This window comes from Poecilia reticulata, linkage group LG9 (genome assembly GCF_000633615.1).
Source record: "Poecilia reticulata strain Guanapo linkage group LG9, Guppy_female_1.0+MT, whole genome shotgun sequence".
In the NCBI taxonomy this organism is placed as follows: domain Eukaryota; kingdom Metazoa; phylum Chordata; class Actinopteri; order Cyprinodontiformes; family Poeciliidae; genus Poecilia; species Poecilia reticulata.
Window position 1 is genome coordinate 17,404,312 of NC_024339.1, and position 26,796 is coordinate 17,431,107.

At 38.7% G+C, this 26,796-nt stretch overlaps 1 protein-coding gene across 2 annotated transcripts in view; it reads left to right on the forward strand.

The window, feature by feature from the left end:
* The window catches only part of efna5b (ephrin-A5b), a 115,738-nt gene that overhangs the window by 79,485 nt on the left and 9,457 nt on the right, over positions 1 to 26,796 (forward strand). For both annotated transcript variants that reach the window (XM_008418320.2, XM_008418319.2), the window contains exon 2: positions 9,220 to 9,512. In XM_008418320.2, the coding sequence (XP_008416542.1) occupies positions 9,220 to 9,512 (293 nt within the window). The remainder of the gene's footprint in view (positions 1 to 9,219; positions 9,513 to 26,796) is intronic.

The following is a 26,796-nucleotide window of genomic DNA, read 5'->3' on the forward strand; positions in this document are numbered from 1 at the left end:
TTGGGTGTGTGTGTGTGTGTTTCATTTTTCCCCCAACTCCCTTAGTGATGAGGGAAACACATAAAGAAATCCTTTTACACACAGATGTACACCATGTACACACATGCAGTGGTTCACACTCCCAGAGTGAGCGCACATCAGTGTTTGGCAGTCCAGCAAGTTCATGAGCTCAGAGGAAGTATCCGTCTGCCCTTTTTTTCCTCCCCCCTCCTGTTTTGAACTTAAGTTTCAGCATGCTGAAGCCCACTACATCAAACACTTACATTTCTGCACGTCATTCAGCACCAAAAGCAGAACAAGAACTTGTCTGTCACTGATCTTAATTCAGTGTCTCCCTTGGGCAAAATGAGCTTTGACAGACAGAAATGGTAGAAATGAATATTGTAAGATCACAGTCAATGGTGACAGTGACAGGATAGAGGGTGGAGGGGATGTTGAAAAGATGGAAAGGCTTTTGATAGGGGGGGAGAATGAAACGGATTTGAGAAAGAATTTCCCTCCCTACAGATACTTTGTTATACAGGGGTGACCACCTGTTTTAAGCCTCGAGGTACACCATCCATAAAGCTACAACAGATGGACACAATAAAATGGACCGTGACCGGCAGATGTGTCCGTGTTTGTGCATTACACCAGACAAGCCATATAAATGTGAAAATATGCCCTATATGCATCTTACATACAGGCTGTTAGATGCATGATACTCAATAGCCCTGATGTTACCGTGTCCTGTCCCCAGACCCCCTCCTGACGTTGTAAGCCCATCGGCCATTTAGCCAGTCAGGAATGTAGCTGTCAACTAATACAACGCGGTGACATTCTCACATGTTCCTCCCGTGTCTGATCTCTTTCCCCCAGTAGCTGTCTCTCTCTGTCTCCATGCTGTACTCGTCAAAATTTATGTTGCTTATCCAATCCTCATGGTTTTAGTTTCTCACATAAATATATTTTGTTAATTTCCTAGAAAGTTTTCCAAAAATAAGAAACATTTAAAACTTAACCAAACTTAACCTAGATAAAGGTTAAGTTTTGGCTAGTAACTATTTTCTTGTTACTAGCCAAGAAAATAGTTACTTGGATGTAAAATAAGCGTTTCTTTTACTCGATTGCCATTTTCCACAACGCAACTTAACGATTTTTATGCTTAGATTTTTAGGTAAGTAAATTAAGTTAATTTTCAGAATTCATGCATGTCTTACCTACATTTCTTTCTGCTGATCACTAAAACTTACAGAAAACTCTAGAAAAAAAACTTCAATTTTTCTCTTTTATAGATATTTTACAAATTTAATTTCTAAATGTGCTATTCAAGGTTGCCTCAATAGTTCTAAAGTATTTATTTACAAATGATGCACATTCTATCACACTTTTAGACATCTAAACATGCTTAGCGTCATTCAGTTCACTATTGTTTTTGACCACACTCCATCTCCACCAGTGTAATTAAAAAGCTATGCATATCACAGGAAAGTGATTTTGACACTTTCCCTGGAATTTTCTGCTGAAACAGAGAAAATGTTTTCTACAGTCAAAAAAATCTGAAATCGACTGATGGTGGAAATGTAATTTCGCAATCAGGATGATTGCGGAGTGGAAGTTTTATGGCGCAGTTGTCAGTTATTTTTTTTCTCCACACTTTTCTTCTCTTTTCACCAACACATTCCTTTAGCATCAGTAATCAAAAGATAAATATATGTCAGGAAGGTTAAGTCCCTTTTTCACTAATGAAATCAGGAAAATAAAGATTGACAAAGAGCAACAGGTTCTCTCCTCTCTCCCTCTGCCTCTTTCCGTCTGTCAGTGCGTTCTTTCTTTTAGCTCCCCCTCGTTTTCATCCTCAGACCCAGGCCAATCATCTGCAATTAGACAACTGTGCAAACTATATAGAGAAGTGTTTGCGATGTGTGTTTGCAGCGTATGTGTTGAAAGGTCATGAAAAGACTTTTTCGTGTGCATGCATGACTTGGGTTCAGTTGGAGTTCATCTGCTCTCGGCTAATCTTGTGTTCCCCTCTGGATCAAAATCAACAAACGAGTCTTTATTTTAGCGGCATGTACACTTGCATGGAAAACCGACACAAAAACTGGGAGTGAAACTGCAGTTTTCCGCAACTAGGTTTCAATGATTTTCTAGTTCGAGGTTACTGAGATTTTATGTATCGGCCAGCAAAACGATGCCTGAGTATGTACGAATTTCAACGGGGAGGGCAAAACTGTAGGCAGATCTTATTCAGGGTCATGAATTGAATTAAGAAGTTTATGAGAAAATGAAAAGAACAGAAAAGGGAAGGGAAGGGGCAAAAACATGACGGAAAACAGGAAAAGCAGCCACATTCACAGAGATAATCTCCTTTTCTGAAGCACTCATGGCAGTTTGTAATGCAAATAGCTGTCAGCAGTGCTTAAGTGCTCATGTCTTGTTCTTGTCAAAATCTCTTAAGAGCATGAAGGAGTTTTGTCATAGTGCATGCATCAGTTGTCCACTTTGAGTTCACATGATGTCATCAAACGTTTGCTGCAACACTGACAAATATATGGCTCAGCTTAAAAAAAAATCAAGAGGTAACCGTTTACATGGATGTTTTAAAAGTGGTTCCAACTTGATTAGGCTAACATTTTAGTCTTTTTAAGTTTAACTAACTTTTGCAGCATTAGAAAAATAATCTGACCATTCATATTTATTTTGGATTCCAAACCTGGTTGGATTTGCCTCCGGAAAAGTCCAAATGTTCTATTGCAAAGAATCGACACGGTGCCAGAAAGATTCCGTAAAAATGTTGGCATCACACAGCTTTTGTCAGATTTGTCTGAGAAATGGTATTACATGTTGATAATCTCCCATTCCACCAGATCCCAATGATCCTCTGTTATATTGAGATCTGATGACTGCAAAGGCCATGGCATTGGAGTACAATGAACACATTGTCTTATTCAAGAAAGCACTTTGAGATCATTTGAGCTTTGTCACACAGTGGATTATCCTTGAAGTAGGAATACAAATGTTGAGCACCAATACTCAGGTAGCTTTTGGGGTTTAAACAATGATCAGCTGGTTTTAGGGACCCAAAGTCTAAAAATAAAATGTACCCCACACCATTATACCACTGTCAACAGCAGCAGTCTAATTTGTTCATGCAAGGCTGGATGGATCCATGATTTTATGTCATTTGTACCAAATTCTGACAAGCTGACTGTAAGTCAACATATTTCCAAACTGTCTCAGTTCAGTTTCAGTTTGTCCCTGACATGAGTGGAATGTGGTTTCTGCTGCTGCATCTCATCTGCTTCAGTGTTGTTGAGCTGCACAATAAATATATTGAACCACAATCATTATCACAGTTTAGACATGCACAGAGTTGTTATTTTTTGCTTTGAAGCAATGGAATACATACACTGAAAACCAAGCTACTCAAAAGCTACAAGTTTTTAAGTTAAAAGTAGCCTCCCTTCATATTGACTGACCTTTTAAGATATTTTATCAGCTCAACAGTATATGTTCACGCATTAAACATATTTTTACATTTACAGCTCTTAAGCTTTTACTTGCCAACTCCCTGAATGTGTTTGTAGTGAAGAGTTTTTGCAAAATAAAACAAATAGAAAACACTTTTTTTTTCCGATTAATGTATTAATGGTTGGTGTTAGAAGGTGGTCTACATGTGAGTGACTCCATCGAGTGGTGGTATTTACAGTGATACTGTGCCTTGGCAACACATTGTGAAGTTCCTCTTCCTCGTCTTCGTTGAATCTCACTTATTCAGCTGGTTAGAAGGCTGGAATTGCTCCCCGGCTCTGCCTGCCACAGAGCTCCCCCGTCTTTCTCTTTCACTCAGGTTATCTGTCTTTCCCCGTCCCCCTCGCTCTCTGTCTCCAGCCACCGATGTTCGGCTCGGAGAAGTAGCTGATGGTGCCGCGTGTGAAGCGCGGAGGCCCCAGTGTGTGTTTGTCTCTGTGAGTGCGTGTGCCCCTGGTGCACGCCCTGCAATGTCACTGGGCTGTGTAATTGAAATGGAAATGAGCCAATCAGTGACTGCAGTGGTGTGCCACCTTTCGCTGCATTCACTCCACTGTTCCAGCTCTGCCAGACTCACTGTGTTTGTAACTCTGAGCAAGTTTGTGTGTGGGAGCTGACAGTACTTAGCTCCTGAGTTTTCACCAAAAAGGCCCTGTAGAGAAAATGCCACCATTGGTCGATAGAAAGGATGTCCCCCTCACCGACAAACACACACACGCTGCGTCCAGCTGATTTTTTCCATCTTTGTGTTGTGACCTACAGCTTATTGGGCCAGCTGTGGCATAACGAAAACATGTAATTATCACCATTTGACAATTAGCCTCTCATCCAAGTTCTGCCCCTAATTACCTATTTAACTGCTTGAGGGCGTCCGCTGTCAATCTCTGCTGCTACAGTTTCTCACAAGAATGCGAACAATTGCTGCCAGAAGTATGCCGTAAACTCCAGAGATCTGACTGTGGTTTGGGTGGAGTGTGTGCATGTGTGTGGCGTTAAGGGGGAGAAGATTGGGTAACTTTGCAAAAAACTCCACATGGACTTTTTTTTCCCTCCTTGAACGTACTTTAGTCCTGTCTCTAATTTGGAAAGCTCTTTTTTCCCTGGACTGAATCTCAGGCTTTTTTTTTTTTTTGACAATACTCAGAGGAGCTGTTTTTGAAATAAGGGAATACAAGAATAAATCAGACTGAACACTTTTATGGACTAAAGATGAAATTGGCCATCATGACAATTTGGGCCATATAAAAGTGGAATTTGGGAATTTTCCTCCCAAATTCCACTTTTTTTATTTTTTATTCACTCTTTCAGGCATTGCTCCCTGTCAGAAAAAGAAAGTATTCTAATGGCAATCTTTCAAACGCTTGTTGAAGTCTCAGGGAGAGAAAATCTACACAACAACTAGTTAAAGCTTTTTAGCTGGCCGTGCTGTCTCGTCTGGCTAATCAGTTTTTTGATCATAACACTTTAGCGTCTTAAACCTTGCATGTTCTGGAGATCTTATGGACATAACGACATAACGAGGAAAATAAAAGATTGTTTTAGCTCAATAAAGAGTCATAGTCGGGGTCAGTGAGTGTATGTGAAAAGTCAGACACCTGAGGCTTTATTTCACTGCAATCTTAACATAACTCCTTTCTGAAAGTACATTTGAAATGCTACATGCAGCACGTCTGTTGAGTAACAGACCCCGGCCTAATTATATCACCAGGTAGTGGGACTGATTAAGCAGCTAAAATCAGATTGTTATATTCCTGGATTTATATTTTATTGGGTTTCCTCAAGTTTCTGTATAATCTGAGCAAATTATTAGAAAATTTATAAAAATTGGATTCAGTTTTCTTATGAATTTTAGATTAAGATTATTAAACATGGGTCACGTTTTAGTGGTTTGTATGTGCAACACAGTGGCTGTTGTATGCTTGAGGAGCTTTTCTGTTTTTGGGTGAAAAACAGTTTCTTCTCTCTGCTAAAAAAGCGGGGAGTGTTTGTACAACTGCAGCAGCCGATTATGTCTCAAATTGCTACAGATGAGACATCGGCTGCATCTGAAACTGCCACATTACAACCACCATAACAAGATGTTTATGGGAACAATGAACAAAACAAATCCATAACATGCTTGATTTTCTCTAAACGGACTTGACTGCTCACACTATCAGGCCATCCATATACAGTTTCAGGGGGAAATCTCCCAAAAACGATGAATGTACGGTTGGATAAATCCCGCACACATATTCACAGAGAGCCTGGCAGTGGAATCAGCAGTATTGCCGTCTCCTCTGCCTTGTCATTTCGGACCAGATTCTTTCATTTCTCCCCACCTCATGTCATTTTCCCACTCTCACCCTCTTTCTTACTTTGTGCCATTAGCAGCTTTTGGCTGTCTCACTGCTGCTCCTTTGCCAATTTTATTCATTTATTTTCCTGGCAGTTCATTCAACTGATAACACAAACCCGATGCATGCTTGTGAATGCTCATCAGGTGTAAGGTGGGTGTGTTTGCCGCATAGGTGTCACTTTGTGTACGTGTTTGTGAGGCATGTTACAAATGCCTGTCCTGTCCCTTTTTATGAGCTCACTCACCCAAACATCCTCTGGCTCATTTGCAGTCAGGGCCACCAGCTACTATTCTGACTGCTGAGGCACAGAGAGAAGGGCAGCTAAAACATCACACAAACACACACACATGCATTCTCGCTGTAATTCTCATGCCGTCTCTTACACACGCGCACACGCGCACATACACACAAACAATGTGTGCACTAACACAGAAGCTGGGCCAAGCGGATGGGAGGATGCGACCATCAAGTCGGTGACATTTTGAAGCAGTGAGAGAGATGCATGGCTCTTCCTGGACCTCCACAGACATGTTTTAAATGAAATGTTACAGATGAGTTCCTCACTGCCTCGGCTATAAACACCCTTACCCTGGTATTTACCCTAGACGGGTAAACAGAAAGGGGAGAAAAAAACAACAACTTTTTAACCTGGCTCATGCTCATATATACACAGATGTGCATTAATATACAGAGCAGGGCCTGAGGAACTCGCATGATGACAATAATGAGAGATGGCTTGGCTCAATTTGTAGATTGATTGTTGCATTAAACATTCCATTATCCAAACATTCAGCTGAAGTGACAAGTGAGCGCACCCGGCCCGTATTCTGCTCAAATTGCCATTTGATCTTCAGAACAAGTGAATTTGGGTCGTGCTGGATCTCTGCACTGGAACACGCTCGCGCCGATCCGCAGCCTGCATCCAGAGTGGTTTTACTTAATGTTTGTTTAGAAAGCCAAGAGGACATTCTGTACACTCACCAACTACTTAATTAGGTAAAATTTACAAATCACACAGTCATATGGCAGCAATTCAGAGCATTGGGGCATCTAGATGTGGTGAAGACAACTGGCGGAGCATCAGAATGAGGGAGAAAGAGTATTTATGTTGTTCTGAATGTGCAAACCACATTCATGGTTTGCTCATCCAATTCCTTGTTGACATCAGAATAGAATGGACTGACGATTTCAATGTGATAGAAAGGGAATATTTCCTCAAATAACTATCTGCTACAGCCAAGTTTGCAGGGTACAGTTTCTGGGTGCACCGCATGTCAAACTTTGATGCAGATAGACGACAGCAGAAGGAGACCACACATGACTCCACTCCTGTAAGCGTAGAACATGAAACCTGAAGCTACATTTGAGGCTCAGCGAAACTGGACAATTACAGATAGAAAGACATTGACGGGTCCAATGAGTTCCCATGTCTGCTGCATGTTCAGGCGGCAGGGTTGGCGTTTGCCAAGAACCTCTTTCACCAAGGAAGGAAGGACTGTTAACTATAACAAAAGAATCAAAAATAAAATCTTGATATACAAAAACTTTCCAATTTCATTTTGTTTTTGTGGGGGGAGGGGACTCCAACAGCATTTTTTAAGAGTAATTCGTTGGTGTCAGAAGTTGGACATTTCACTGAAACAACATAAAGCAAATAAGTGAAAGATGAAGGAAATTATGACATTATAATGTATATGTTTTTCACCAGCATCTGAGGATGTTTGAAACATTTATTGAAAAGTCAATAAATCTTTTCCAACCCTCTGCTGTAATTTTCACTATCTTGTGAGGACTCATTAGCAAGCCTTAGATCTTTATAACCACAAATCTTGAAGCTCTGGAGTTTATAGGATAACATTATTTATGTCTCTTGCTTGCTCTGCATGTAATTAGAGCACTTGCAGAGTTTCTTAAGAGTTTTTTGAACTTCTTGTAACCTTGTTGTGTTATAATGTCAAAGGGTGGGTCTGAAATATTAAGTCATGTCCCCTGCATGGCTTTCAGTTAGTCACAGATAAGAGAACAGATATATGTCTCTTGAGATCAGAATAGCATGGAAAAGCCTTTTTTTCAGCAAATAAATTTGAGAAGTGAAACATATAGATTCATCCCATATTGCTATGTCTCAAATATGTATCAGTTTTCTTTTTTATGATTAGCCATTGAAAATATCCAAATTTAGTTTTTCAACAAATAAGAATCTTGAGATTGAAAAAAAATATATTTTTAATATAGAAATCTCAGCCTACTAAACAGTATGTTCATATACCAAACAGAATATGCACTTAGTACTTGCTCTCCAACAAGTTGTTCCTTTTAGAAGAATTACTGCATCAATGGAGTGAGGCTGTGTTTTTTTCTGTTATTTTTGCTAATTTTCTACTGTATTTTTTCCTTCCACCAAACATTCCATTAACATGCTGCAATACAGCTCACCATAAACCACCAGTTTATTCAGCCATGACCACACGAATAAAAGTGAACAAAAATACATGTAATATATTTATCATGGTGTTACTTAATCTTTATAGTAGGCCTATATGAATGTTTAATTTGTTGCCATGAACATGAATACTTGGCTACTGTGTACATACAAGCCTTAGTGTGCATCAACATTACAGTCTGAAGAATTTCAGATGTGAAACATTTTTTGCTTAGTGAAGCCCCTGACCAATAAATGAAAAACTCTCCTTGATAAACAGGAATGCGATCAACACTGAAACAGCTCTAATGCGGCCCACAGATGAGATGCCCGTTTGATGGGTGACAGAGAAGAAATAGTCTCTGTGTGTGTGCTGACGGTGACGGCGTGTGGCCTTTGATGAAACTCCCTGTACATATTGCAACCCTGTGACCCTGCACAGCCTGTTCTAGATCATTGCTGCTGTAAAGATGCTTCGCTGCACAGCCCTCGGAGACAGTTTGGCTTCGCATTTTTCCTATCGTGACATTTACGGTCTTGCCGTCCTGAAATCCTGTATCCTTCTAACCAGGTCTATTTTACACTCACTTTTTTTTTTTTTTTTGCAGTAGCATATCCTCAAGTAAACGTTTTCATTTTCTTGAGAGATCTAAAAATCTGTTTACTTGCTAGGATATTTTCTCTGGGCCAGATCCTCGTTTGCTATGATTTAGATGGAATGCGGTTGGTATGTGTGAGTAAATATGTATTGCAGGAAAAAGATTTATAGATAAACCAACTCATCTAAAAGTATTGGACCACGAGTGTGCGTGCGCTTATAAATTTTTTCAAGTACAAGGGGATATAAAAGAAGTTTGAGTTTATTCTGAATTCAAATGAAGTTTAAAAATGTTCAGGCAACTTTTAAAGCACATATGAACCCTTTCTGTTCTCCTTCTCATCCAGGTTCCACCGTGGTGATTATCACATCGACGTGTGCATAAATGACTACCTGGATGTCTACTGTCCTCATTATGAGGACTCCGTGCCTGAGGAGCGAACAGAGCGCTATGTCCTCTACATGGTGAACTACGACGGCTACAGCACATGCGACCACACCGCCAAGGGCTTCAAGCGCTGGGAGTGCAACAGGCCGCACTCCCCGAACGGGCCGCTAAAGTTTTCAGAGAAGTTCCAGCTCTTCACTCCCTTTTCTTTGGGCTTCGAGTTTCGACCAGGCAGAGAATATTATTACATCTGTGAGTACCTGTCATCCTTGCATACAGAGCTTTGACAAAGGAAATGTAACATTTTGTCACACTGCAACCACAAACTTCAATGTATAATTAATTGTTCATCTTTGGTAGAGAAACTCAAATTAGAGCATTGATTCGAGTTTGAAGCACAAGAATACACACAGATTTAGTGAACAAACAGCATCATGAAAAAACATACATTTATAGTAGTGAAAAATATGAAGTAATATAACGTAGCTTGACCTGACTGACAACGTTGCACCATTTTTCCCAGACTTAAGTTTTCTCAAAGGCATACTATTCCTCAGCCCATCTTTCTGTGTGCTCAATGCAGAGCATTGAAAGTGGTGTGGCAGCGATCCTAGCAAATACTTAAGCCAGGCTTTTCACACCATTCCTGTTGCTCACAGAAAACTCTTTTTCTTCCCTAAAATGGATGTGGAATTCATAGGGGAGTCCAAACTGAGACGGTTTGAATGTTACAGCTCACTTTCTCCCAGCTGCACAAAACCACATCTCAAAAAGGAGGGCCCGTCTGTCTGTCTGTCTGTCTTCTGCATTCATCCTCTGCCTCCTGCTCTGCTCGTGGTATATGTTACGTCGTCTGCTTCTTTGACAGTGGAACTGAGCCAAACTGAGTTCATCTAAAGTTAAAACCCCAGGGAAATTAGGTTTTATCAAAGCCAGGGTAATGGAGTAGAATGGAATGGAGCTGTTTTTTCTCCACCACAGACTACACCCACGGTTAGCCATGGGAGCCACAGTCAGGTGATGCGTTTGCTGCCGTTTCTTTACAACACATTGGTCTCAAGTATATCCTGATTATTGCAAAACAGATGTAATGCTTGGTTTTAGAGCACATGTGTCAAACTCAAGGCTCACGGGTCAAATCCAGCCCACTAAAGTTATTTAAATAAAACTTTGAGATAACAGTTGTGTACTAAAGTATTAAATTATCAGCCAAATAAAAGTTTTATTTGTCTAATTTACATTAATCTGAAAGATGTTAAATATCATTTAGTTTTACGAAGCACTGAGAATGCAGATAAATTTATATATTTTAACAGTTTAGTCAGTTTTATTAATACATTCTGCCACAATTGGCCCCTAGAGAACATTAATAATCTTAATGTGACCTAAATGAAAATGAGTTTCACACCCCTGACATGGACAAAGTGAGAAAGAAAAGCTTTATTGCACCTAGAAAATGCTTCTCTTTACAAATTGACTTCTGCTATACATTTTATTAAGGAATATCATAGTAAAGACAGCAGAATACAGATGCAAGAAACATTTTCAGATTGTTATTCTACAAAAAAACTCAACAAAAAAAGGGAAACCCATGTATCATTTTACTTCTGCTCCACACTTTGTCTTGGTCTATCATGTTAAATCCCTATCAAGTATGTTAACGTTTGTGGTGGCAATTTCACACAATGTGAAAACATTCAGGATGTATGGCTACTTTTGCAAGGCGCTGTGGCTCGATTTCTTGCCTGCTTCCTTCGCATTTTTCCCTTGCTATTTTTGAAAACTGAGCCAAACTCTGATCTGCTTTATAAATTGGCACCTTTCTTTATGAAGCAGTTAACCTGACAACCAGCCAAGAGCTCTGCGCTGTATTTATTTCATGTTTTGCTCTTTGACCATACTCGGCTGTAATTCATAGTTGCGAGATGAGGTGTGCTAAGTACATCAAATCCCACAGCCCTCTCAGTGGTGTCTCTCCTGTGTGTGCATACAAACCAGTCTCTATCTTTCGTCTCTGTCCTTTTAACAACCTGATGTTTGCTCCATTTGTCTGTTATAAGGTAACCAGATTTTCTTTGACTTTTACAGCCAATTTGCAATCCGCCAAAATGAGATGGGGGGTGAAATGAAAGTCTCGCAACTTGGGAGCATGGATGGGTGTTAGTGTACAGTTATAAAATGTATCCCCCCCGCCCCCCAAAGTCTCCAACATTTTTTTCCCATTTCTGTTGAGAGATGCTTGTCCTAAGGGCTGGATTAAATTACACTGCGACCGACAGGGTTTCCATGGAACGCATCCATTTTGCCATAGTGTGCCATATTGGTTTAGTGGCCTGCGGCTTCATTGGCTATTGAATGATTCTAGTGTATAGCCTCGCTGGCTACTGTTGCGGATATTAAAGTCATCCACCATGAAGCCATCTGATGTGATATTCCACCTGCCTTTTTGTCGGACTTGGTTCCCCATGAAAAGCAAAGGAGATAAATCTGATGGATTGGACAATCACTTTAGAGGACAAAATGTAAAGCTGAAGGAGGAATATTGGAAGGAAATGACATTACTGGATCCGCCAATTCATCTGCAGGTTTTATCTTCATCATCCGCCACCTTCATTGTCAGGCCTGCTCTTGTAGTTTATGAGTGTGTTTCATCACCTTACATAAACCCAAAACCCAATATTTGCATACAATGTCTGTCAATATATCAAGCTAAATGTTTCCCGTTTTAGATCAGCCTGTAATCAGTAAATGCAATTATTTCTATTTGCTAAATACGAGAATAACCAGAGACGGAAAGTTTTTAAAGTCAGTAATTTACATACATGCCATAGTATTTGGTAGACTTGCTTTTTAAACTGAATAAATGAGCTCAAACATATTGGTTATCTTTCCACAGGCTTCTCTCAAAAACGTGTTGATGTTTTGGTAAATTCCTCCTGACAGAACTGTTCTGAGTCCAGTTTGTAAACCTCCATTGCTCTCTCAGAGCTTTTTAGCTCTGTCTACATACGTTTTATAGGACTGAAGTGAGGATTTTGTGACGGTTGCTTCAAGACAGACTTTATTGTCTTTCAGCCACTTTGTAAATAGTTTGCCAGTATGCTTAGGGTCATCATACATAAAGACCAATGTGCACCAAGCCATCTGATGTCTTAAGTTGAATTTTTCCACATGATGTTTATGCCTCTCGATACCATCAGTTTTTTTTTTTTTTTTGTTTTGTTTGTTTTTTTAAGTACACCAGTCCTTCCTGTACTAAAACAATGAGACAGCATGATTCTGCCTTGGCCATTCTTCACACTTCGAGTCATTATCATCATTAGTTTTACAATAGTATCACATTTAGCGAATTTAGCAAACAATTTCAGTATTTTGAATTAATATGTATCCATTTTCAATTGTACATGTTCTCTCTTTGCAGAGCTCACCAATTATTAAATTACTGAAAAGGATCAAAATTCAATTAAAACACTTTTTTCCAAAAGGGAAATATCTGATTACTGCATAATATTAATCTGTCTAATCTTTTCAGGGATTACATATTTGGCTTGGTATTACTATAATAAGGTTGTAAAGAACTCAAAGAACCAAACTGAAAACACTGACTCAGACTCAATTATCTTTTGTCACTAATCCTACAAAAGTGAGGATGTCATTTTTTCTGAGATTATTTTTTATCATTATGTCTTTTTTTTTAAATCAGAAGATTTTGTTAACGAAGATTTCTGTTGCTTTTAAAAGTGAAGATAATGTGATGGTTCAGAAGGCTACTAAATTAATTTATATTACATTAATTATAGTCAAGTTTATGGATGTACTTTTAAGGCACACCTCAAATACACTTCTTCATTGTGGACATCATAGAAAGAGAAAAACAAATCAGCCAGCGTACTGGAAATAGAATTGTGGTCATCCACGCGTTTACTTCATCATGGGCACAATTTCCAGAATGTGCTACATTCATCTGTTCAAACAATTACATGCACTAGAAACACCACGGAAATGTCTATTCATTATGTAGTTCAGCTACTAGATTCTCTGTTCCAGAGCTGACGTGTTTTGTTGCAAAATGTGAGTTTCTGCCCCAAAACAAAAGACCATTGACTTAAATCTGTAAGACATTGTCATTATCCATAGTAAAACACGCCTTGTACCAAAGAGTCAAAGATAAGCCCGCAAAGAGAAGAAGAAAACAATCTGTACTCAATTACACCCATTCTGTCGAGAGAAATGGGACAAAATTCAAGGAAGTTAAAATTGTAGAGGAATAGCCAGAACATATTGTTACATAGTATAAAAGGCAATTCTACCAAATAGAACATTATTGTATGTGAGCTTCTGACTTTGACATTTTCCTGCCAATCAACAAGTATAACTAATGTAAAACATGAAACAGTGAACTATAAATATCTAGTTTGAACTGACTGCACATCATGCTGAATTCGCTGCGACTTGCTGTGATCCCCCAGTGGCACATTCAGATTGAAAATGTATTTAACAAAAGTTTAAAAGTGCATAACGTATGAGTCTTCCAACATTTTTCCACACGTTGGCATATGAAAAGTAAAAGCAACCTAAACAATATAGAATGAAATAAAAATCCATAGCAGTTGAAACAGATATATATTCTTACTACATCTCATTTGTTATGATGCAGTTGAATTCATTAGCCGACAAAACATATCATATGCTGCCACAAATCAGTTAATTTTTCTCCTGTTGCTAAAGATGGAAAATGCATTCAACGTTCCTTATCTTTTAGTGTAAGCTGTGTGTAAGTGCATATGGAGCAGCAGAGCCTTCATTTAACCAGAGCTGATGTTCACTGTCAGGACATTCATCTTTTCCTCATCTATATCAACTTTCTGTTGCCAAATGACTAGGGGGAAACGGAAAAGTGAAAACTTTGCCCTCCCTGACATGACCGATTAGCTGTCTTGTTTGTCGATGAAAATGAAGGCATCAAAACATTTTCCAGCAGAAGAAAAAACATTCACTAATGCCGTTTTTGCCCCACGAGTCTGATGTGATTTGTTGTATCTTAGACAGAATTAGGGAGAAAGGGACAGGGCTTTGTTGTTAATCTGCTGCAACAACAAAAAGCGGCTTAATCAAGGAGTGCAGGACACAGGAAATTCACACAAATGGAGGTCATAATTTTTATTTTTTTGTTCATGTCAGCTTTTCATCTTTGTCTGAGGCAGCTAATTGGAGACAGTAAGAGCGATAGAATTGGATCGGAGCCTGGATTTCTTGTGGACAACACTGGTTTCCCGTTAGATCAATGCAAAAGGGAGAGACTAAACAGAAAAGTCCACAAAGAAGGTAAAATTTGAGAGATTTGAGGATATCCAAAGATGAAAGTAATCTGGTTCCATATGCAAGTAATTCAGCAAATCGCAGCATTAGTCGTGGGCGAGTTACAGCTCTGAAGAGTCTGTCCACATCAGAGACAGATGGGATATGTGAGGACGGTGTGAGAACTTGGGTCATAGTTCACAGTGCATTCTCGGTTTAAGTGAAATCCGCCTTGCAGAACGCTGACGGGAGCACATTTTTCTAATACGGCCAGAATCCACAAGATTGTATTTGAACGATTTTAATCTGAAAAGGGCAGAAATCCAATATCAGTGGCAGCTCACTGCGAGGGATGAGTGAGAGGAGTTATGGCGTCTTTAGGCATATAAGATTTGTGGAAAGCAGGAAACGACTTGCTGTGATCCTCCGGTGGCAGATTGCCAGCTGAAAGCGTGTTTTCTCACTGACTGATTCGCTTGCCCGCGTGGACTGGAGGTGCTTCTGGAACAATCAATAACACCCCTGTGTACCTACGAAGTCCCAGGGATAGTCTGAGGCTGAAACCAAATGATCTCCTTCTAAATGCTCATCAAAACCCAGAGGGCGGTGATGAATCTGCCCACCTTAGATTATAAAATGAAAAAACATTCAGTGAGGTTTAAATCACTCCGGAGATGACTGCGGGCCAATATCCCTGTTGAAGAGGCATATGCCAGGCGTCTGATGGTATAACCTTGAGGAAAATAGCACAGTTTCACTGTATTACGGTATTTAAATAAAAATGTGAAGTTAAAATGTATGACATGTATGACAAGGCTTTTATTTTAGCCTTGTTAGAGTCATCATGCATCATTGGCTGTACTTTTGTTTTTCCAAACATAGTACTCCAATGTTCTGGAGAAATATTTATATAGACACAAATATGTGTCTGTTTTGTCGTAGGTTTCTCTTGATTGTGAAATGCTAATTTGCGAAGGATGACAAAAAAAAAAATCCTGCAAGAAACTGGAGCTAATATCAGAGTCTGAGTTTGATACCACTGACGGTGTACATCGAGGTGTAAAAAGACAAAGGGCTGGTTTATTCTAGAGGTAGTGATTGTTGAGCTGAGGTTGTTGAGGGTGATACGGATGTTAAAGTATCTGAAGACGTTGACGAAGCTCAGGAAAGGTCAGCTGACAGAGCTCATAGGCAAAAGCAGGCAAAAATAACAACCCTGAAAACTTTAAAACAACTAGTTTGTTAGTATCAGAGCCGTGTTTTTGTGTTTGTTAGTTGCACAGACAGATTGTTGTAATTAAATGTTGTAAACACTTCAGTTCCACTCATGAGCAGATTCTTTTGAACACATTTATGCACAATACTGATCTTAGTCTCAGGTCACACTAAGCTTTTATGGCATTTCATTTTCTAAAATTATGGGGAAGGTATGATATAAAATTCTGCTAGTGTTGAAATTGTAACTTTTTTAAATCTCGGAAAAGAAAACCTTCTTTTCTTTTCTTCTTTTCTTCATGAATACTTTTTCATGAGCTCGTATTAAGCTTCCACAAAAAAGCTCAGACGTCTTCTTCAAAACAGAGACTAGAGCTGTTGTTGATCATAAATCCTAAAATGTTCTTTGCCCCTTGAAGCTGCTCTCGAGGGAAGAAACAGGTAGAGGATGGAGCAGGGAGCAGCAGAAGGAAAATGGCATTAATGGACAAATGAAATAGAGGCAAGGGGGGGATGGCGTATGCAGCCCTGTGTTTTGTCGGAGCTCTGGGAGGCTAGCTAATAATGATAAAGAGTCCGAGCTGCTCCATTTGTGGTCCGAGGAGGGAACCTGCATATGGACACCATCATAACTCAGGCCTTTCATCCGTTCAGATGAAAAATCTACCCTGTCATCAGCACTCGGAGATGATCTGACTACATGGACACACTCAGACGGGCACACATGCCCTCCTTTTATTGTACGTATGTAAGCGGGCACATGGAATCGCCACACGCCTGCCTCGAAAGCCTTGTTGTATTCCCAATAGATGGATAGACTCTCCATCACCTTTGTTGCCCCTGGTTACAACACCATTACTTGTCCTGTGTATTCATCTCATCTCGCTTTGAATGTTAGGAGAGCTTTTACAACTGTAAGGACTGTAAATAGAACTGAACATATAACAAAATTTGACATCAAGCTGAAGCATAGAGAATGAAGAGAGGACGTTCTAAATAATACATCTAAACTGTTGCATTTCGTACTTTGGAAACCAGTGTTTGCTAATAACATTCAGTGTCCTGGGAAAATAGAGCATTGCAGTAAATTAATGGATAAATTAAACCAACAAAACTGTAATTTAAACATTTCATCTCTTAATACGTGCGTATTTGGAACGGAACGTATTTGGGTGGAGAAAAGTCAGCAGGCATTAAACAGAAGCCTTAAAAGTCGAAACTGGTTTTGCACAGAAAGCAGCAGGTGACTGTTGATTGTGAATTAGCAGCAACACAGAGCCCATCAGGACCTTTTGAAAGCTGTCAAATGTTATTAATCTAGGAATAGTTTCCACAATATCCAGCACTTCTACAAAACAGCATGGATTTTCCACCAGGGACCATCATGAGTTTTTGAGAAATAATTGGTACTACAGACTTCCGAGTCCAAATTCTCCCTGGCTACTTTGCTCCAAACATTAACAGAGCACCATTCCTTTAAACTTTTTCGAATGTTGTCTCATTGCAACTGCTAACTTGTATTTATCTTTGGAGATGTCATGTAATTGACTAACTCAATGAACCACATTATTGTGAGGTGTAAGAAAATGAAATATGCTTTTCAAACATTTTTACCAATAAAACTCTGAAAAGTGTGGCATGCATTCATATTTACCACATTTTATTCTTATACAGCTAAATACAATTGGTGCTACCAACTGCGTTCGCAGGTTATCTATTTACCAGTAGTATGGAGAAACTCTGGAGGACCTGCAGAGACCCACAGCTTCAGTGGAAACATATGTTGTTTGGATTACTATTAGTTGTAAATTGATTTTGAGCATAAACATGGTGTTTATTATAGAGTGGCAAGAAAAAAGGATGACAGACATGCAAAGGAAGGTTCTCTGGGTGAAACAGACCAAAACTAAACGCTATGGCCTTCAAACGTAGGATCATGTGTGCATTCAAAACGTTATATATGGCAGAAAACTAATATCTAACAACCTTGAACATGAGCAAACACCATAATCAAACCAAATTAACACATTAGAAAGACTTTTTAGCCAAACAACTTAAAAATACACAATTAAAAGTAAACTTTCAAAAGTATATCATATTCATATTTGCTAAGACTAAATATCATTATGGCCGTTTTATGCATCATGCAAAAACCATCTTAAATTTGTTTATGCATATTGTGTTGCTATATTAAGAATTCAAGTCTGAGAGGATCTGAAATAATTCATTTAGAAAAGAATCAACAGTAAGCTGAGACCAGGACAAGCTAATTGGAGTTTTAAAAGTCTCTTATTTGAAAAAATTAATTGGAAACATTTTTTTTCTAGGGTTAATCCAATAAAAGACCATAAAATAAGTCATGGTGCACTTGTTGACAGCACTGTTGTAGCCAGGCAAGAGAGAAAACTCTCTAATCAAGTTGACTGCCAACATAGTAGTAATAACTCTGCCTGCCAAAAAACCAAAGCGCTATGAAGAGCTAACAGATCAGAAGAAAACTGGGGGCTGCTGAGGCCAAGGTTCCTCTCATGCTGTTATGATTTATAACATACAGCTGATTATCATTAACTTCTGCATAAAAATATATGTACACGGTCTATGTGTTCTTTTTGTTGATTAAACATTTGACACAACAATGAATGCAAACATTTCACCACAAAGATGGGGTGAGTATGCTTCCATTTCGTTCTGACATGGTTGCTCTGAGATCAGGACTCTGTGGGGGTGAAAACATGTTTTTTCAGAAATCCTTTTCTTGATTGTGAAATTCTGTTTATTTTTTCTTGATAGTTATAATTTTTCACATTTAAAATGCATCACAGACTTACACAAGTTTTATTTTTTACCTACTTATATTTAATTTGTTATGGGTTTTTTTTCTCCATATTTGTCCTCTTTTGCAGAACAGTTTTTCTCATTTATTTTGTGAGTGGATGTTTAGTTGTACTTTGATTCTGTTTGAAGGGCTCAGTTGAGCAATAAAATATTATTTACAATTACATATTATTGTGTGGTAGCCTAAAAAAAACAACAAAAAAAACTCTCCCACAGATCAACAAAGCAGCACATGCAATCTGAGTGTATGAAGAAGAGTGCAATGATGACTTTAAGAGGCCTCGGGCTTTCAATCACTCCCTTTTCAACTTAAGAATGACAAGACAAAGAGAGATTTCTAACAGTCCCATTATGAAGTCTTTGAGAAAATTATGATACTTTAACTACTGCGGCATAAAACCAAAAATTAAAAAATGATATCTCCTCACCGTTGCACTCATGTACGAAATAATGGTGTGAGAAAACTAGTGCAATTATTGTATAATAAGCCATTATCTAATGCAACTCAGTCCCCTTTCTCAACTTAGTCGTAATCGCTTTCTTTGTCGCTGCCTGTGACCTTCTCAGCCCCATGTAGGAGACGTAAGAAATTAGTCGGTTACTTTCTACCGAGGATTGTGAAATGCAAGGAAAGAGCAGAAGGTGTGCAACAGCTGAGGGGACAGAAGTGGAGTGGAGGTTACAGATAATGTCTCTCTGATCTTCTTGTACACAGACGCAAACATGTATGACATGCCATACATTTTCATTAAGAGTGAAGTTAATGTCTTTGAAAGCTGTTTTGCTGATTATTCATATCACTCATATCGAGTTGCAGAAACACAGCGGTATATTTCTGCTAATCATTTTTGTTACTTTGGATGATTCAAGCTGCAGTCTGTGCCCTACGAGTTTCTACCATACTTACTTCACAAAGTCTTTGCCTGTTCATTTTTACTATTTTTTTTCCCCTTCCACATAATTTTTTATTGATACGATTAGATACGGGACTTTGTGAACAGCCAGTTTCTTAAGTGATGACAGCTTGTGGCTTGCTGTTCCTCTGGATGTTGTCAGTGGCTGAAGAGCTGTAAAGTTGGTCATAATTATGTAGATTATCACATGTTCATGATACCAAATTTATGTATTTATGTATTGTCATTTTCTGCTGGTTTTCTGAGAAGTTGAATCCCTGGGTTTTATTGGCTAAGCCATGATCATCAAAATTCTTGAAATAAAAATATATTTGAGTTCTACTTTTTTATTTGAATAAATAATATGAACTTCTTAATGATATCCTTATTGGATATTATCCTGTAAAGCAGAGGTCTCCAAACGTTTTCCTGTGAGGGCCACATCATTTTTTCCTTCTCTGGTGAGGGGCCGGAGTCAGTATGTAACAGAAAAGGTGTGATGATTGCAGGAGTGCCTAAATGTAAAAATGTATTGTTTTCCAGAAAGCGCAATCAAATAACCCTCTCTGGGTTCTTCACAGAAAAAAATCTAGGAAGGATTATAGTCCGTATTTTCCTAACTATGAGCCGCACTGGACTGTAAACCAGTAAACATACACATATAAGCCGCAGATATCTCTGCCGCTCCAGTTTTTCCACAGCGATGCAGCAGAGGGGGGCGGACAACCAAAATTTGAGTCATAACAGGTCAATTAAATCACATTTATTACGTTGAAAAAGAAAAGTTGCCACGTTTAGATTTAACTGAACTGATTACAGTAGTTTCCGAACGGTAACTGTAACAGTAAAAGTGCTGATCCTTCGTGTCCTAGCATGTGCTAAATGAAAATGGGCGCTTTCTTCTTCTTTAGATTTCAACGGCAGCTTGCATCCATTATTGTTGCACTACTGCCATCTACTGGATCCTACTATCTGTACCTCAAATTATCATAATGATCCCAGTATTATTTAAAAAACGACAAATCTTCTTTTTCCACTAAATGCTATTTAACTGATAACCAACATTCTCAAATTTCAATTCCCTATTAAAACCTAATTCTGTTTTAATGGGCGCTTTATTCTTTTATTTCCAATTTTGACTTCCAATGATTCACTTCCTGCTAAAGAGCCCCCTGGTGGTTGAAGAAAAATCCACATATAAGCAGCTTATAGTCCAGAAAATACGGTATATGAAAAAAAATCTGAATGCTCTCTGGTATTGTTCAGTGGGCCGGGCCAAATGTGGAGGTGGGCCAGATCCGGCCCGCAGGCTGTAGTTTGGGGATCACTGCTGTAAATATTCTATCTCTATAAAAATTGCCATAATTTGTTGAAGGTTGGATTTGGGATCTGTTCAGCTTCTGCCCAAAAGTAAAGAAAAAAAAAATTCCACAGGCTGCACAAATGCACAAATGCAAATGTGTGATGAAGATGGCATGAAGTTTTGGAAAAGAAACACTGTGTGTATTGGCTTTAACGTTCTTGGAAACGGTTCTGTGTTTGCTCAGAGTTCTGGACCTAAATTCTAACTTGGTTTGTTCGGTGTAATCCACATGAGTAATCCTGGTAAATAAAGGACAAGGCCAGCGGGCTGTTTCTTTTGTTAGCTGACAGGATTGGCTTACCCAGAATGCAGTAGTACTGGACACAGCACTGCTTCGTATTCAGTTAAGACTGGTTTCTTCCATTACCCGAGAATGGATATAAGGATTAGAATCCCATAATTAAGGCCATCTGACCATCAGGCTGATGTTATTCTACAGGCATTCTAATATGATGATCTTATTATATTCTCGCGTGACCGCATGCAACTCTCAGTAAGGCTTGAGCATTTTAAACTGGAACTGATTGAAAAGTTAAACATTAGTTTAAATAGCATGGTTTAAAATGGTCGTTTGTCATCAAATCTTGGCAGATTGGTGAGTCATTTGAGCATTGAGTGGGGTACCATAAATATGATGCACCATCACATCAGCCTGATACTGGATACACACCGATTACAGTTCTCTGGCTGACTTTTCTCTTTGTAAATCTTTACCTTAAGTTTTCAAAAAGGCAGACATTTTCTAATCCAGCATATCCCATGGCGGACAGACAGAAATTAAAAGATCAAAAGGATAAAGCAAAAGATCTTTGCTGTATTCTGTTTAGCCTTTTTGCTTTCTGCTGATCAACCCTCACTCTGCTACGGCCTTGAATGAATTACAGACATGTCCAGAAATGCGTTCTTTTATAAATAGCGTCTTACGCCTTTTATATTTCTTCTAATTTCAGTTTTTAAGTATAAATTTATGCTTAAAATAGCTTACTTGGAGTCTTCTTCCATATTGAGACTCAGGCTGCATTTTCACCAGTCCTTTTTTGTATACTGTAGTTGAATTGTTGTTTGTTTGCACACAAAGGTTCATTTTGGGAGGTGAGAATGCACAATCTGATGTGGACCAAAAAAGCTAACTCTGTTCCACCTAAAAAAAACCTTGGTCTTGGGTCTTTTGAAGTGAATGATAAGCGGACCAGAGACCAATCTGTAGTGCAGGGAATTCTGGGTAAATACAACTAAAACAAAAGCGTACATCTAGTGCTTGTGATCTTTCACCAAAGTCTAAAGAGAAATCTTATAACGATTAAAATCTTATTTCTCTTCATTTTCTTCTTGCATGTCGTGAAGGAGGAAGTTGCACTCAGTGTTTTTTAATTACATTTTTTTTTAGGTTTTTATCTGGATGACTAGTTTTTCAGAGAATCTATACATGCACCAGGAGAGCTAGCAGTTTCTGCATAACTTAATTAATTTCAACGGTGCACCCTGTCTACTGTATGTGCTATATTATTAACAGTGTATTAAATTTAGAATCTGTTTGGCATCAAAAACATCATCTAGTGTTATTATATTTTTGAAACTTAAATAATAGCAGGCAGTAAGATGATAATACTGTGCTGTGCAAAAATGTCACCTAATCTTGAGAAATGTGTTAATGTGGACATATAATGCTCAGCTAATTGTTGGACAAGTTCAATTCAAAATTTATCCAACAGCAAGTCAGAAAATTCAACCTCAAAATAAGGGCAAGTTTATCGAACATGAAACTGATGAACTTCATAAGAAAGTAGTAAAAGTGAAATCCATTTTATTTGGTCTCACTTCTGGAATCAAAGATTAAAAAGTCCCGTTTCGAACCTGATAATTCTGAAGCAGAAAATTGTAGATGAACGTGGATTTTATTTTTGCCAAATTATGCCTTTTTTTTTTTTTTTTTCAATCATTATTCCAGGCTTAAAATACTTTAAGAATGCATTTTTTTCTTGAATAATGCCCAGGTATGTGCAAGAAAAATGAAATGCAAACATCAGAGCTCTTGTGCTTTTCAAAGGCTGAACCGATGCTGATATCTTCATTCCAATTGATTTATGGTCATCTGCAACCAGTTACATTAGTCTAGTCCTATGATATATGGTGAGGAATTTGAACAGGGTGTGCAATATTGAAAATTGACCAGACTGTCAATGATGATCCTGTCTTGCTGAATATATCGCTTGCACAATTTTGGAGCCATGTCTCTTAAATCATCCATAAACAGTACAGAAGTTATACTCTGGTTGTCAATTTCTGAATGTAGCAGGCCCCAACTTCAATTTTTAATTCTCATCACGCAGACCTTGTTTTGTGTCTAGGATTTTAGCATGTGTTTTCTGCATGAAATTTCAGTTGCAATAAAGCTTGGCTTGGGCTGTGATTGAAACAATCCTCTGCCTAAGCTGCACTGAGCCCACCTGTTTGTTCTCCTGTAATTGGATTCTGCTTCATTCCATTTGCCTTAATGCTAATGCATAATGCAGTGGACCGAAGGAAGCAGCCACTACTAATCAGTGGACAAGGGATGGAGGAGTAGCCAGACCAGCCCCCCCCCCATACACATCCGACTTTCATTTCGGGACGTCTTATCATGCCATTTGTCCTTCAAAACAACCGCTTGTCCATGCTATGGCCAGAAATTCAAAGGTTGTGGAGCCTCAAGGTAGAGGGAACAGAAGGTGCTGAAACTGATCTGCAGTGTAAAATAAAACAAAATATAGGAACAGCATTCCAAGTAATTCCGCAAGCTTTAGTACTTTGAGCTTTAACTCATTTGCTATGAAATTTAGGAACAGAGGCGGCGTCTCACTGTGTGTATGGGAGCAGTAGCTGAAAAACAACGCTGTACTGTAGTCAAAGAAAGACTTACTGAAACTAAAATATTTGTCAATATTGCCTCAAAAAAGCCAAAAGCTGGTATTTTTATACAAATGTTTACTCATGTTAATTAATACACACTGTCCCTTAGCAAATAAATGCAAATTCCAAATGATTATGTCCCGAAAATTGACTGACTTCAGTCGTCAGCAGATTTCTTGTGCATCTTTGAAAAAATAAAAATGCTTCAAAAACTAAGAATACTTTTTCATAGGTAAGAAAGATCTATAATTAGGGTGAAATCCTAGACACACGGGCAGTTGTTCTGCTCACTTAGCTCTGTGCGTTTCTCTTATGTTGGAGTTAGAGTGTCATAGCTAAATCTATAAACATCACAACAGCTTCAGCAATTTGCTGGCTGGGGGAGGGACTCCCACATGCTCTCTGCCTATTGTCATCACACCCATCCTTCTTTCATGATCAGCAGCCTTTGCTAAGTGGCTGGTGTCGATGGCTGTGACTCAACTCAGCCCACAATGATGATGAAGATACAACATGTGGAGACGAGGTCTCTCTGTGTGTGCGTGTGTGACCGCGTACATATGTCTGTTAGGCACTTTATGGGCTCTCACTGCAAAGAAAAGAGTAAAGAAGTGGAGCACTACGAAAAGTGACATAAATTGCGTAGGTGCCAGGGTGTGTGACTCATTGGGTGAGCGACGGTCACCAAGGTTCATTAGCGTGTCATCAGCAGCCGCCACATGAAATAATAAGGATCACTTTCCCTCTGTCCCTTCTGTCGCCCCTGGCCTCCCTTCTCGCATCTTTTGAAGACAAACAGAGGCATGACAAACGGCATATCTGTTGTCAGGTGACTTCTCTTGTAGTGAAGGGAAAGATAACAACTGATGAAATGAAAAAATGTAATGACAACATGGGGCAGAGAGGGAGCTGAGTTGCACGAGTTAGATTTCATGAAATATAGGTAGTTGGATGCACAATCTGGTCTTGCTAAAACTGAGGAACACTCTGACCTTTTCCATATTTGCTAATCAATAATTTTCCCATTGCAAGCATTTAATGGTTGCAGAAAACATTTTTTTCAGAAGATCTTGCTTCTAATCTAAGGGTTAAATAATTGAAAATATCAAACATTTTGTTGGTAAAATGAAAAAGCAACTAAACATGTGTCACAGACATAAGTTGATAATTTCTAGCTCAGTATATTCTCAGTTTCTCAGTATACTCTGCTCTTGACAAGATCTTTTGACAAGGAGCAAAATTTTCTCTGAAATAGTATGGTATATGGCAAGTGCCCATTGCAAAAGCATTATTTGTTAGTGTTGGCATTCTTTTAACAAAATTTGCAAATTGAATAAACACCTGCTGATGCTAAATTGGATCAGCTAAAAAGACAAACTGCTGTGAGGCCTCCTTAATCTGATGCAATTATCCTTCAGCATGCTGATTTAACAGTTTAAAATCGAAATAGTTTCGATATGTAGCGTTTGTAAAATCATGGCATATATATCTAATGAACTTCATCAGTTCTGGCTGGATTATGATAACTTTTTTTTACATATTCTCATGCATCAGCGTAACAAGGGATTGTATCTAATCAAACAACACAATGTAATAGCTGTAAAGTGGAAGGTAGGTTTTCAAATTGACTCGTAAATAAAAATGTGAACTGTCAAATTAATCTGTAAATGCAAAGAGTACGACACAAACCCAAACCTACCAAAGTAAAGAGGTCCATAGTGAATCTGGAGGAGGAGSAGCAGCAGAGGCTGGCAGATAAAATTAATTCATCACAACAGCTGAAAGAGTCTACACTTTTCTCAGCTTGATACGAGGTCCTGAACCCAAACGCAGCAGCCTATAATTTCAAGACGGTGTACACTGCTGCAGTCATCCCCCATGTTCTACACTGACATATGTTTGACCCCTGTCCTGGTCTGCAGGAGACAGCACCTGCTGCCCCACCACAACACTATTAGTGGTCAACCACTCATACTCCCACATCTGTAACACTTGAGATATTTTTTTTGTGGATTTGACACAGTCCCCATGGTAACTAACGTTCTGGAGATTCACACCCCATGGACCTGGCAGGAAGGGTTCTATTTCCTGACATCAACCACAAACCATCCACACATGCACCACACACAGTTTATCCTTCCTCACTCTGGGTAGCGTGAAACCATGTTGAGGTTCTCATGGAGGGAAATACATCATTGTACATTGCACCTCCTTTGCACATTGCCTTATATATAGAACTTTTCACATTTTTTCTTATTGTAGAAACACAAACCTTTGTTATTAGCGGAATTCTATGTGAAAACCAACATGAAATGGTACAAAATTTAAAAGTTTAAAGAAACTGTTACATTTACAGATTTATTATATATGTCACATGCGTCTGTATTCAACCTCTTTCACTTTTCTGCCTCTAAACCAAATCCAGTATAAACAAATGCCTTCAGAAGTCCCCTTTTTATACTAAGTCCATCTGTTACATGACGGCCTCTGAGATTTGTTAGAAAACAAACAACTTCATGAGGACTAATGGACACAACAGAGCGGTCTTGGAGAAAACTGTGGAGAAGTTTAAATCAGTTTAAAAGGAAGAGAAATGAAACTAATTGCTTTGAAAGGTGGTTCTATAAAATATCGTCGCAGGAGTGCAGAATACACACACTTAAGATTTTCCCTTGTTCACAATTGTGTGCTGCTTTGCTATGGGCTGTCACGTGAAATTGCAGTAAAACACAATGAATTTGTTGTATCATAAAATGTTTAACTGTTGAGGGTTTTAAATGTTTTTGCAAGGTTGTGTGTATTTAACAATAAATTGCACAAAGCTTTTTCTGTTTTTGGACATGCTGATATGTAAATATCCTGGCCCTTCATGAGCTGCTACTGCTACATAGGTAATCTAAACTAGGGAAATTCAGCTGCAAGATAAGCTCTGTGCTGTTTTTCTGTAGAGTTTCCTGCACATCTGTAAATACTTTCAAGCTATAATTCCACAAAACCCATGACTAACCCTGTTTAATCCCTGTACCAGTCACCATTAACTATC